Source organism: Lissotriton helveticus, chromosome 10, assembly GCF_964261635.1.
Source record: "Lissotriton helveticus chromosome 10, aLisHel1.1, whole genome shotgun sequence".
Taxonomy (NCBI): domain Eukaryota; kingdom Metazoa; phylum Chordata; class Amphibia; order Caudata; family Salamandridae; genus Lissotriton; species Lissotriton helveticus.
In genome coordinates this window covers 562,079,999-562,092,900 of record NC_136071.1, presented here as the reverse complement: position 1 = coordinate 562,092,900, position 12,902 = coordinate 562,079,999, and the positions used below count along the sequence as shown (strand labels likewise).

The following is a 12,902-nucleotide window of genomic DNA, read 5'->3' as shown; positions in this document are numbered from 1 at the left end:
GGTAATTCATTAACTAATGTATTAATTGAGACCCAAATGCCCAGATAAAGTATTGAGAAACATGACAACATAATCAAATGCTGACTTAAATTCAGCAGAACTACAGTATAGGGGAAATGTTTTAGACTTGATTAACCAAATTCACCAATCATGGTTAACTGGCCACGATACGCAGGACAACACCTTTTTAACATGGGCAGATTCTACTAGAGAAGATTATGTGGCATTGGCTACACGTTTGCCATGGGGGCTCAACACTGATAGTAACAGGATTCATAATGGACGCCCATCATCCAGGCTATGATAAAAAGCATTTTAATTGCCTAGAGCTTTCATGGATTAAATGTTAGCTTCAGAATCACAAGTCGGTAGGACAAAGGGGTTCACATTAAATACTGCTGCTATATTAAGTTTGGTTAAAAGACCCCATATAGCGTCATGTTATTCACACTTTTGAAGAGCAATTCAAGCCAAACCTGTCATTTGTTTATGTTTTCTTAGTCACTCAGTCACAGGTATCCTCTAGCTTCCTACTTGGCTTCTCTTATTAATGGTGCTATGAAGCTGTCCTGTGGCGTGTGGTGCTAAGTAAAACTCTGGGATAAATAAGTTCTCTTTACAGCTATACTCCACCGTGTCTAGAAGTCACAAAATACCTATGTGACTCTATTTAAGGGGATTGGTACAAAAAGAAAAGGATAACCCTTTCTACTGATAACAAGGATACCTCTTGTAGATCCAGGATGGTTAGATCTAAGACTGATTTTTCAGCTATCCACTAAATTCATATTTACACTCTCCATGCAATTGATCTAAATCGATATCAGTTAAGCCGGCAGGGGTTAAGCTGAAACCCTGGCATGGATTCGGCAGCCACGGACCTATGGTGTTTCCTCTTTGCCGGTATCTATTGAATCTGAAAACAAGTATTCCCTTCAAGTTTCAATGGCGCTCCTTCCTCCTTCCCTGCTCTCGCTCTGGCAGTGTCCAGAGCCTTATTCCATCCAGCAGTGATTCATCAGCATGCTGATTCTGAGAGACAGATGCCACAAAGGCTCATCTCTGTGGGGAAGACACGCAGGCAGCCCCCAGCTTCTTCTTTCTCTCTGGGCATTTGCCGCGTTTCTAAGAGGATTTCTGTAAAAACGACAGCCCTCATTTTATGGTCGCAGTAATGTCTTGTTCAGGACTCGCCTCAACATGAGGTAAGGGCTGAAAACGTCACAAGTAGACCTTTACAAACTATCACGAAGCGAAAAGGATATGATGTAATTAGACGAAAGGCTTTTGCTCTTCCGGTTCTTGGTTCAGATCCACGAAGACTTGACTCTTAGAGTAAGTTCCCAACCCACTGACTAACCTCGCACACCTGCGAAGAACTAGAATGCCCTCGTGGGTGATAAGGCGCTATACAAATGCATATTACATAAGTTAACATTGTGCATGACCCAAAGCAGCTTTAAATTCGATTGTTCCAAATGTTAGAAAGGAGGCATTGACTCAGGTTTGATTTGTAGGGCACAGGAAATACCTGGGCTGGGGTTTCAAGCTTACCAGTTGCACCTGTCTAGTTTGCTATCTTATTTTCCAAACTGCCTGCAAGATGCCTGCAGTAACAGTATATTATTACTTGCATCAACCCATAAATAAAATCTATAGGAAATGGGCTGCTCAGCACGTCAATTCCGTTGGAAGGTCCAGTGAAGATAATCCTATCAAGCCATAGTATATTTTCCAGACAGAAGCCTAATCAAGGTATGGGACTTCTATAAGGTGAAATGTAGGACATCGTCTAGTGATAATTGGCAAATTGCTGACATAAGACCCTCAAATGGCTTTTTATCTATTCATCGGGAATGCTGCATGCTGCGGAAAACTTACACATTTTACTACGTTAAGGTGTGTGGATTCATTGTTATTTGATATGATTGCATGGCATGAGTGCTTTTTATTTAAAAGCCAATCTACCATGCGCCTCTGTTCCACTTAAAGCGTTTCAGAGAATATGATGGAAGCAGAAAGTGTTAACTTTCAACTATTAAAGTTAGAAACATGTGACAGAAGTTACACCGTAAAAGTAAGTTAAGATGAATGACTGTTCTGGGCTTTTGTTTTGGGGGTGCTACAACCTGTGTTGGGTGTACCGAACTATTTAATGAAAAAGAAGTTTGGTCTGAATTTCGTTTTGTTTGGACCGGTGACAGGAGAAGAAACCGACCTGAAAGACGTCCACAGTCCGAAAATAATCAGAAACAATGCCCACAACCTTCGTTCTCTGTTATTTCAGTGCTGCTGATTGGAGAGCTGCTTTCATAGGGACAACGAAGCGCGGGCTTACCTTCTCCCACTCCCTGTCGATGTTCAGCACGATGACCACCAGTTTCGGATTTGCCTGATATCCGTCTTCTGTGAAGGACAAATCTTTCCCTTCCCACGTCACGTTGATCATAAATCTGCAAGAGAAATGTTCAGAGAATGGATCAGCGAGGACCCCGGTAGGTGGTGAACAGAAAGAAATGTGCACGCGGCAGCTTAGGGATACAAAGAGAGCCGCCTGCAGGTGGGTGTTTCTATATATTATCTTTGTTTAGTCAGGCAACTCATGACGCACTTACAAATGACAATGTTACTTCAGTTCTCCTTTCGATGGCTTCTCCTGCCCGCGCTTTTCCTTGAAAGACCCAGGCGGTTGGGGGACATGGGGGAGGACGGGCGGAATTGTTTGACAGTTGAAAGTAATTGTATTTATATTTATAGTATTATACAGCCCGAATTAGGCGGTAAAGGCGTCTGGATTGGAGAAGCATGACATAATATATTTTGCGTAAAAGATTAAAAGCATCACGTGAAAGATCCATGGGTTCTGTACACCAGAAGTCATGAAAAATACTATAAATAAAATAGAAAGTGTTCTGGTCTCACATCTGATAGATTTATGGAGGTGTATACACAGCACAATGATCTTGTGCCATAGTAGTCATTACTAAGGGAGGGGGGCAGTTTGGAATACATCACCTGGTATTACCGATAGCATGGGTATCAATAATTCTAGGGTGTGGTATTATAGCAGGTTATGAATAATCCCCAACACACCAACTATGGAACAAGAAATACATCTGAATGTTAGTATAACCGCTCTTTCTTACACATGATGTATCCGAATTTCGACCTCTTGGACACATTTCATCAGGTTTGACATGGTGACTTAAGGGCATATTATCAAGACAGGCGATAAAATTATCGCCGCTTTAGCGGCAGAAAACTGCCGCTAAAACGGCGATAATAGGCTTGATAATATGTTCTTTGATATTCCAGTTGAAGCTCAGGTTAGATGTCCTTCACATCTAACATGGGCTTCAATTGGAATTCCATAGAGCATATTATCAAGCCCATTATCGCCGTATTAGCGTCCGTTTTCTGCCGCTAAAGCGGCGATAATTTTATCGCCTGTCTTGATAATATGCCCCTTAGTCCCTAAAGTAATTGGTGGTAATACTGCATGCTGCATTATCACGGGCCTTATGATTTCAGTTTGAGTGAAAACCTCTGTGTATGTCCAAATCGGTAACAAAAGCCCACCTATCTAGTGGTCCAAAGTGTTCCCAACAAAGGCCATAAAAACAAGCTTCCAGTATCCCAGCCAGTTCCTGAATTTTATCCTGAAACATGAATTGAGAAATGAGGAGGGAATGAGAAAGTTGTTCAAGCATGGGTGCATTCAGCTGGCAACCAGTGAGAGATGTTAGGGAATGGTGGAATTCAGGCAGCAAACATTAGGGGAACTGGTGGTAGTGATGGAAGGAAGGAGAGAAAATTAGAAAGAGCAGAGTATTAGAGGTGTGTATTAATATGGACAAGGTTAGAAAATCGGGCCACTCATGAGGTGAAAAAGGATTGCATAATTTATGGCTGATAATGTATGTCATGTCATAGTTCTTGCAAAACAAAGCAAGGAGTAGTGTGAAGGAGAAGGGTACATGTCACAGCTGTATCATAAGATGCTGCCAGATATGCAAGCGGTGGTAATGTTTTGATGAAGGGGAAATTTACAGAGGACTGGTACTCCCTGCGTAAACAATATGATACAAACTGATAAGATAAAAAAAGTACAACTACTGACTCTCCGAAAATGTCAAATCATGATTGAAGGTGAAAGGGTGCAGATTATCTAAAGCTGTGAATCAGGATACACTGGAATGCAGGATGGAAGTACCCTTACTAGAACATTTTATTTAATTTATTTATTTATTAAGTTTAAATAGCGCGACAGCTACCCGTAAGGGTTTCCCGGCGCTGAAAGACAATTGCAGCAAAATACAACCCAGAAAAGTTATTGGACAAAAAGCCAGGTCTTCACGGCTCTACGAAAACGGATGTGGCAGTTCTCCATCTGTAAAACCAAGGGAAGTGAGTTCCAGAATCTGGGTCCCAAGGTTGGAATGGTGAGCGCTCCATTAATGACTTTGGACTGCTCTGAGCTTCTAATGGCTGGTAGAAGACAGGAGAGCAACATTCCAATGTTCTTTTCATTTCGCAGCTGTTGCTGAGAACAAAGGCCTCTCGGGAGTGGTGATCAAGAGTCATTTCTTGCATTTGAGAAGAGTAACAGACATGGAATAGAAAAAATGTGATATGATTCTGGGTAAGATTTAAACATAGAATACAAAATGTGGCTTTTGCATGTGGAGCCAGCAAGGCACTGAGGTCGACATGCTTGAGTGGAGCTCTGGTGCTTCTTCCCTTCTCGGCCTGGCGATGGCAGAGAGACGAGCTGAGTTACTGCCAGAAGTCTGGGCATTGAAAGTGGGATATTGCAGTGCTCGGGATAATCCAAGTTTGACCTGCCCTAGATTTTGGATGGCCCCCAAATCAAAGGAATTGCCTGCCACCAACTGAGCCTATTTAGTGTACAATGATGGGAACCACTTATCACTGAACATTGCATAGGCAGCCTCCCAAGAATCGTTGTATCGTGGAAAGTGTTGGTTCTCGATCCATGAATGACGCTGAGGATCGGAGAGGGGCCCAGTTGTGAAATTAGACCCCTTTTAACTTCCCCCCTTAGCTGTCCCAAGGTGGCAATAAAAAGTGCTGAGATTATTTGGCAAGAAAGGGCAGAAGTTGGAGTAATGATTTTGGGATCAATTTACCGCTCCCACTTCAGGACTGTGATTGAGATTCATTTCATTGTGTATTTGAGAAGTCAGAAACCGGTGTCTGGAATTCACTAGGTGAATTTGTCTAAATTCAGACTTCACAACAAGTTTTTACCGTGTTTTTCAGTCTTGCTATGCCTTCAAAGGATAAACAATTAATGCAAAGAGGGAAAACAGTCTTTTTTTTTACACTTTGCCCAGCCTCTCCAATGGGCTGTTCTGAAGCTACTGTGAGTAATGTAGATTCCTGTTTGGCCACCCCAACTCAGAGCAAATATCTCTTCTTCAATATCATGTAGTAGATAAAGGCCACAAATTAAATTTGTAATAGAAAGGTCTTTTTAATGGAGGAGGCATTGGAAGATATAAATGAGAAAGTGACAAAGTTCCACAAGAACGGACAGAAAATGTAAAACTTAGAAAGACGGTGACGTTGAAGGGCGATTGCCATGCACTCCTTTGAGAATTTTCCTAACTGTGCAATCACCTCTACACTTAAGTTGGAGTGGGAGGTCGAGCACCTCAATAATATTTCCAGGGCATGCTAAAGTTAGAATGGGAGTGGTGCCACCCCTGTCTGAGGTAGAAAAACTGAGGGCTCTTATATCTCAATTTTTGAGCTGGCAAGATTGAAAAATTTCCAATAGGATCATTTGGAGGTATGCTAGGTGATTGTACGCTGAGCCAGAGGTTTACCAGTGGGTATAGAGGGTGCTGGGACTGTGTTCGTTGAGTCGGGTGAACTGTCTGAGAGAGACACTGTAGCAAAGGCTGCAGCCAGGTCAAAAGCTTGATATTCAGGAGGCATAACATTTTAATATCATCTGATTTCATCAAATGTGTAGATGAATTGGAAGTTACTATGAAGGAAATGTTTGTCATCACTTTGAGCCACTGATATGGTCCCTGGCCAAGTTTTGACTTTCCCACAAGGGAAGTCATTTTAACGTTCCTCAATTGAGTGTACCTTAAGATGTTTTTAAAACTAGAACACTCAAGCAAGGTTCCATTGGCCTGAAGGGTTTCTGATGCTTGATCTATTGGTGAGGTTAGGTGTTTGTGCAGTGTGATACATATTATAATTTGTAATGTAGGATAACTCCTTTTGTAATGCTGCTCAAAAATTTTTGCTGCCAAAAGCACAGCTTTCAAAAAGGCAGAGGTAAAAAAGTAGAGCTAGACAAGTTATTGAAAGGTATCTTTGGGAAAAATCTAACTGAGTCTGTGGCCTGCACTCGGACAACCTGTGTGTTTTGGGTGTATGGGTGGGTGACACTCCGGCTAATTGTGTTGCCTGAGACACTTCCAGAAGTGGTGGCATGGCGAGGGAGTGTGTTGCCGGTGGGAGTCCATGTGTGACGCACTTAGCCAGAGGGGTTGTTAAACGATAACTACCTGAAGATACTAGCTGTTAAGCCAATAGTCTCAGAGGGAGGAATGTGCGTGTGGTAGTGAGGGAAATATGGACAAAGATGCAAGCAATGTAAGGCAAAGCTTTAGAAGACTGATTTACACACAAGGCAAAAAAGGTATATCAGTTAAATATTCAAGTCCATAACTGAGATGTGGTGCTAGATGTGTGTGGCTGCCCATACCTGAACAACAAGACATCCAGCATATCAGCATGTAGGTGCATTTAAAGAGCTGTGTATGGGTCTTGGGTGCAGTACCAGAATATCACCGTCAGAATACTGTGTAACATAAATATTGTAACCTAAATATTTTTTACATAAATATCTCACTATTGGATTTAACAGCTGAATATCTACACCCAAAATCTCCTCAAATGATATTTAGGACACAGTATTTATGTCAGACAATATTTCAAACTATGATATGCTGATGTGCAAAATGTGCATTGGAACTGAAAGAGAAGGGAGGGATAGACGCCAGGATTCTGATGCATTTGAATAGCGTGTTCAGGGGGCAGTATTCAGGAGCAGCCCATGCAGGTAAGAGCCGTGGGGCGGGGTGAGGCCGGGTTGGAGGGGATTTGACAGATGACCATGAAGAAAATTTAAATAAATAAATAATTGCCCCCTGTCGTCGTCTGTGGAAATCACACATCCCCTCCCGCCACACCGCCCTTACGTGCATTGGCCTCTGCTGTCAGTATTTGAATAGTTAGTAGTACTGTGGATAAGGAATTGGATTCCTGCAAGTGCTGGGGGTGCTTCTCAGTACTAGGGCTTGAAGGTCAGGATTTAGGTGCATTGGCAGAACTGTGTTGTGGTTTCAGTACTAGAATATCAGAGTGTGCTGCAGGAAAGGCTAGAATAATAATATTATCACGGCCTTTAGTCAACAATATAGGAACACATCTCACACAATACTTCTTAACCACATGAGCGCTAGCGAAATTCCGCTCCTGTGCTCATGTTTTAAAAAACCCATTATTCATGACGAGCTGGGCTCGTCATGAGCGTGCGACGAGGCTACCTCATGACGAGCCCAGCTCGTCATGAGCGTCGAAGGGGTTAAGGTCCAAAGAGTCAATGGAATAAGACCAGGCTGTTAATTTCCTTGGAGATCTCATGTGTAGGAATGAAAAGATTCATTAACACAACATGTATTCCTGCTCCAGGAAAGCCTTGACTTTGACTCACGTTAACCCTTTGAATTACAGAACTGAATAAGGTCTTCAAGCTGAACATATCCTGCCTGATCACTAAAGAAATCGCCACCACACAGAGGAAACGGACATGATCCAGCGTGAAAAATGACACTGCAGCGTGAAGTTGGTGTATTACCACATTTCATATTTATGGCTTTTTCAGAATTCTTTTATGGAGTCAAATATTTTCAGGTGTCATATATTGAGTACTGCTACAGGCTACTCCTCTCTATAACCTGCTAAATGATCTCTTTTTCTATGAGCTCACCATCACATTATTCTGTCTACTTTGTGTGTCCCTTTTATATAGCTATAAAACTGGTTGTAACAGCAGCGCCATTATTTTATTGACATCATCATAATTCTAATCCCAATGGTCTCTTCATCTCTGCCTCCATGTTCTTCCCTGCTGCTCTGAAGGAGGATCGTTAACCTGAGTATTTTAAAGGATTGCTCCTAAGGGTATTGGCAGCCAAGGCATAAAGTAGTCGTCTTCGTGTCTCCCTTTAATCCTGACCCTAGCGGCTATGCTTTTCAATACCTATGCTGTCCTCATTGCCATCTCTTTAGGATGTATTTTATATTTTCATAAGCATTTATTGAAGCATAGGAAAATGCTGCAGATTGCCAAAATCAGAATGCAGTAAATACCGAACAAAATGTCTTGGGGCATATTTACTAACCCATATCGCTGCAGGAATGTCACTTTTACCGACGTTCCTGTGGCAACACCTTCCTGCACATAAACAATCATTCCCTCAACGCAGGCACCCTTGAACTGAGGTGCAAGGGTGCCAGCGTTAGCGCTAGGCAGCTGATTTTAGCGTCAGCACAGGGAGAAACGCTGGGTGAGCCATAATATTGTAAGTAAGGAACCATCCCTGTGTTTCTAAAGTGACGGAGCACAGACTGTTTTGGAGCTATCCCGTGCTCCCCCTCTTGCTTCAGAATATGCCCCTTCATTTTCCATTATTAAGTTCACTCACACCACTGCAATGGTTGCTTACATTTGTGACATGCTCTTGTAGCGTTCTTGTGATTCTAAAGTGCTACTTGATGGTATGGTGAGGGATGCATTTAAGTATCAAGCTTATCAAATTCTTACACACCTGTAGTGGACATTTACATCATGGCAGCACTTTATGAGAAATAACATTTCCATTACACCATTTGGCTCTGGATTTCTGTAGGGACGATGCATTCTATGCATGCCATGGTGGCCCATGATGTTAAGTCACGTAGGGACTTGTAGCATCGCATTGGTCACTATATGAGATGAAATGATTTGATAGATTTCACTACCCACATGCCCTCGCGCAATGATGAATTTCAGTGCACTACTGTACTGGGATAAGGTTACGTCCTCAGTTCGATTTTAGGGGCAGTGAATAATATTTTGATTGTGTAGAATCCAGAGGAGAATCTGTGCACATAATGTTACTACCATGCTATCCCAGTAGTGGAGAAAAAATTCCACAGGTAGATTTTCTATGAATTGAACACTTCATCTAGAAATCAGAATAATATCTGTTAACCAACAAAATCCGAACCAGGCTTGTAGATCATACATACTACCAACATAATAAAAGAGTATGGCAAATCTCTGGTATTCCCATAATGTATGGAACCAGATTCCCCAGCAGCATTTGCTGTTCTGGCCCCAGCGACATAAATGAAAGGGTTACTCTTGAGTAAGTGCTAGTACTCAGCGGGAACAGCAGTGGGATAACGGCTTTATTCTGTCTCACAATCTGGAAATATACTTGATAATCAGTTGTTTCATTTTTTACAAACACATCCCTGTGACAACACCTTAGTCAATCATCATTTTCACACCGCTTTTTCTATACCATTGACGGCAAATGGACTTGATCCTAAGAATATGCAGCATTTTGCAATTTAATAACAAAATGGATTTAGCTTGTGAGGGTGTTCAACCCGTTTACCGTGGCGATAATTTTGCCGCAGTGCGGGGGGTTCTAATATGTGGGTGCGCGTCGGCCAACGGACATGCGCAGCACTACCGTTGGCCGATGGCAGCAAGGAAAGGGTTAAGGAATAAAGCAAACTACATAAGATCGCAAAGACACAAATCACCATTGATCCACCTGTTCATAGTTAAGAAAACTTTTTAGACATCCATAATATTCTTGGTAATATATAAGGACGCTTGATAAATTTACAATGTGTGGTCATGCTTCAGTACTATTAAGAGAATGTGAACGAGAACTGGGAGATTTGAGTTGTCGCATACTTGTTGCACGAAACGTTTGTGTTATGGACGAGCTCCTTGACTCACTGAATGGCTTAATCCAGATAGTCTTTGAAGCTATCCACAATGGCTATGCATGAGGTAAATGTATACATAAGACATTGTAGTTGAGATTATTCGCATAATAGATGGTCATTCGGAAGCCAAATGTATTATTTTATTATTTGGTAAATTGACTAGCTCAGCTCTCCTTTTCACTACTCACAAGGATTTTTTTGTTCTAAATTCCGTGACTAGCGGGATTATAGGACACTGAAACTCTTATTAAACTTTCTTTAGTGGTCCGTTCAGAAATATTTCCTTCTAAGGCCCCATCGCTGACAATCAGTTCAGTTCATCCCAGTACAAAAGGATTCCCATGCTACTGGTAACAATCCACTTTTTTAAGCCTATTAGAAGCACTTAGTTAGTGCTGGATCCTTTCTTCAAAACAAATACATGTGAGCAGTTTGTTACACTACCACATTTAGTCTTAATTTCGAGGCGAAGTTGGGAAGGATGTAAGTCAGGCTGTAGCTTTTTCTTTATTGGGAACATCGTACACCCTTTTTAGCACTTGACATTCTCAGGCAGCGTGAGTGGTGCTGATAGCTATGGCGATGTTATAAAAATAACATAAATTTCTGCACTGGTGGTTGGTACTCTCAGTTAATTCACACAGAATTTACAGTGAGTGAGATCAGTCGCGCCCGGTGGAGGTAGGAGCGGTGACGGCCGCCGTGGCAGAGGTGCCGGCTGGCAACGAGGGAAAATATAATTTCTAAAAAAGATAAACACTAGCTTGCGCTTGCCGCATCGCCAAGTCGGCGATGTGGTGAGTGCAAGGTAAGTGGTTTTCTTTAATTTAATTTTACTTTTTCGTTGTAGGTCGACACCCCCCATACTGCCCCCCAGCTCTTACCTGCACCGGGCATGGTGAGTAAGATTAAGAGTGGTGAGACTCACAGTAATGGTGAAAAAATTGGGTAGTCAAAATTAGGGGTGGGTGGAACTCGCAGAGTTTCACTCCATGGGATTCTGTGGAGTTGCCAAAACCTCCATGAGATTCAGCAGAGTTCCCCCATTTGTGAAATTGGGTACGTGGAGCTGCTCGTGCTGATTTGTAGCGCCGGGAGCTTGTCCCACGCTGTACAATCAGTGGGAAAGACACCACGTGGCTCACCAGAGGGTCCTGCTTCTGTATGCCAATCAGGTAGATTTTCTAATTGAGCGGCAGCTTTCTCAACATGAGCAGCAGCTTTCTCAACGCGAGTGGTAGCGACCTACCACAATCACCAGTGTTGAGAAATCTCCCTGGGAGGTGAACTAGCCCTCAATGTTCTCACTCACACTTGCCAACTGAAGGAAAAAACTCTGCCACATGGCGATTGGTGGAGTTTTCCTGGAACTTCGCATGCCAAGCGGAGTGCAAAGTGGGCAAAACTTTGTGAAATCTGCCAGAGGAGCAGAGTTTACCTCCTACCCCTAGTCAAAATCAAAATAAGAAAAATCCAAAGTGACCACGCACATTCTTCTTGATGGTTTCCAAAGAGAAAGAACATGTATTCTCAAACTTTATTAATTGTTTGTAGCACTGGTTACGAGACCAACAAACACTGAGATCCTCATGTTTGGCAGAACAGACCAGACCAGAATCCTACATCCTTTGAACAGGTAGACAGCCTGGACGGCCCACAATCTGACTCCACTAAAGGCAATAAAACTTTAGAGTTCTTTTCAATGTTGGCATCTTTTTCGACCCAAACAACCCTGTGTTTAAGGGATTAAATTTGCAATTATCCCACTTCTGAAAATTCTTGCCCTTAACTCTAAGCACCACATTGGGTGGACTTAAAGGATCCTTGGTAATGGCAATGCTGGATGCGATAATGTGGTATGTATTGAACATAAACAAAATTGAAAAATTCAATAAATGCAAAATTAAGAACCTAGTCTTTGTCTACACCTTGGAATGCAGAGCCATAAAAAGCTTGCACTGAAAATACCACACTGGCTGATGGTAAATAAGGGAATGACGTTTAAGTTCAACATATGGTACATAAAACACACAGGAATAAAAGCTCTGGATACACACAAATCTTGCTTATGCCCCCCACCCCAATACACGCTAACCAGAAACCAGAAATATTTGGCCAGCTTTACTGCATTGGATCACTCAACAAACCTTCAAAAGAAAAAATATAGAGTCAGATCCATTAAATTCCGGTGTCCAAAGCTGTGGAATGTCAGATACTGACCTTCAGGGAAAAACAAACGTTCTGTACTTAAGGAAAAAAACGGATATATTCACAGGTGCATTTGGCTAGGCTGTGATAGGTGCCATGCCCTATGTGTGAACGGTCCTTCTACATCACAAACATGGATTTTAAATTGAAAGTATGCAGCACTCTGAAGCATCTGTGAGGATACAACCAGATTCATATACAATTTCCAAATAATTCCACCCTCAGCTGTTTTTCTACTCATTCATTCACTGCCATCAAATGGTTGATTTTCCTGGTGTACTGTCAGGCAGATATGCATTGCTCTTTTAAACAAAATAAGAACCTAAATCAATCTCTGGGATTCAGCCCTTACCTTTTATTCTGTCTGCATGTCATCAAATCGGACAACGGCCACCTCTGCCAGTCGTCCTCCTCAAGATTGCTGAAGACTGTTATCGCATCACCCCTTAATCTCCTTTGCCTCAGGTGGAACATGCTGAGCAGGGCAATCTATCACTATAGGTGTTATCAGCCAAACCACTTAACAGTTCAGTAGCCTGGTGCTGTACTTTTTCAATCTCATCAGTACGTCCCCGTGCCGTGGACGGTGGAATTGGACACGGTGCTGTGAGAGGTGCCTTAGCCAGGGGAGGAAT

General features: G+C 42.3%; 1 protein-coding gene across 1 annotated transcript in view; it reads right to left on the bottom strand.

Moving 5' to 3' along the window:
* The window catches only part of GRIN2A (glutamate ionotropic receptor NMDA type subunit 2A), a 1,523,775-nt gene that overhangs the window by 680,656 nt on the left and 830,217 nt on the right, over positions 1 to 12,902 (bottom strand). Inside the window, exon 3 of the mRNA XM_078663104.1 lies at positions 2,339 to 2,453. Coding sequence (XP_078519230.1) covers positions 2,339 to 2,453 — 115 coding nt within the window. The remainder of the gene's footprint in view (positions 1 to 2,338; positions 2,454 to 12,902) is intronic.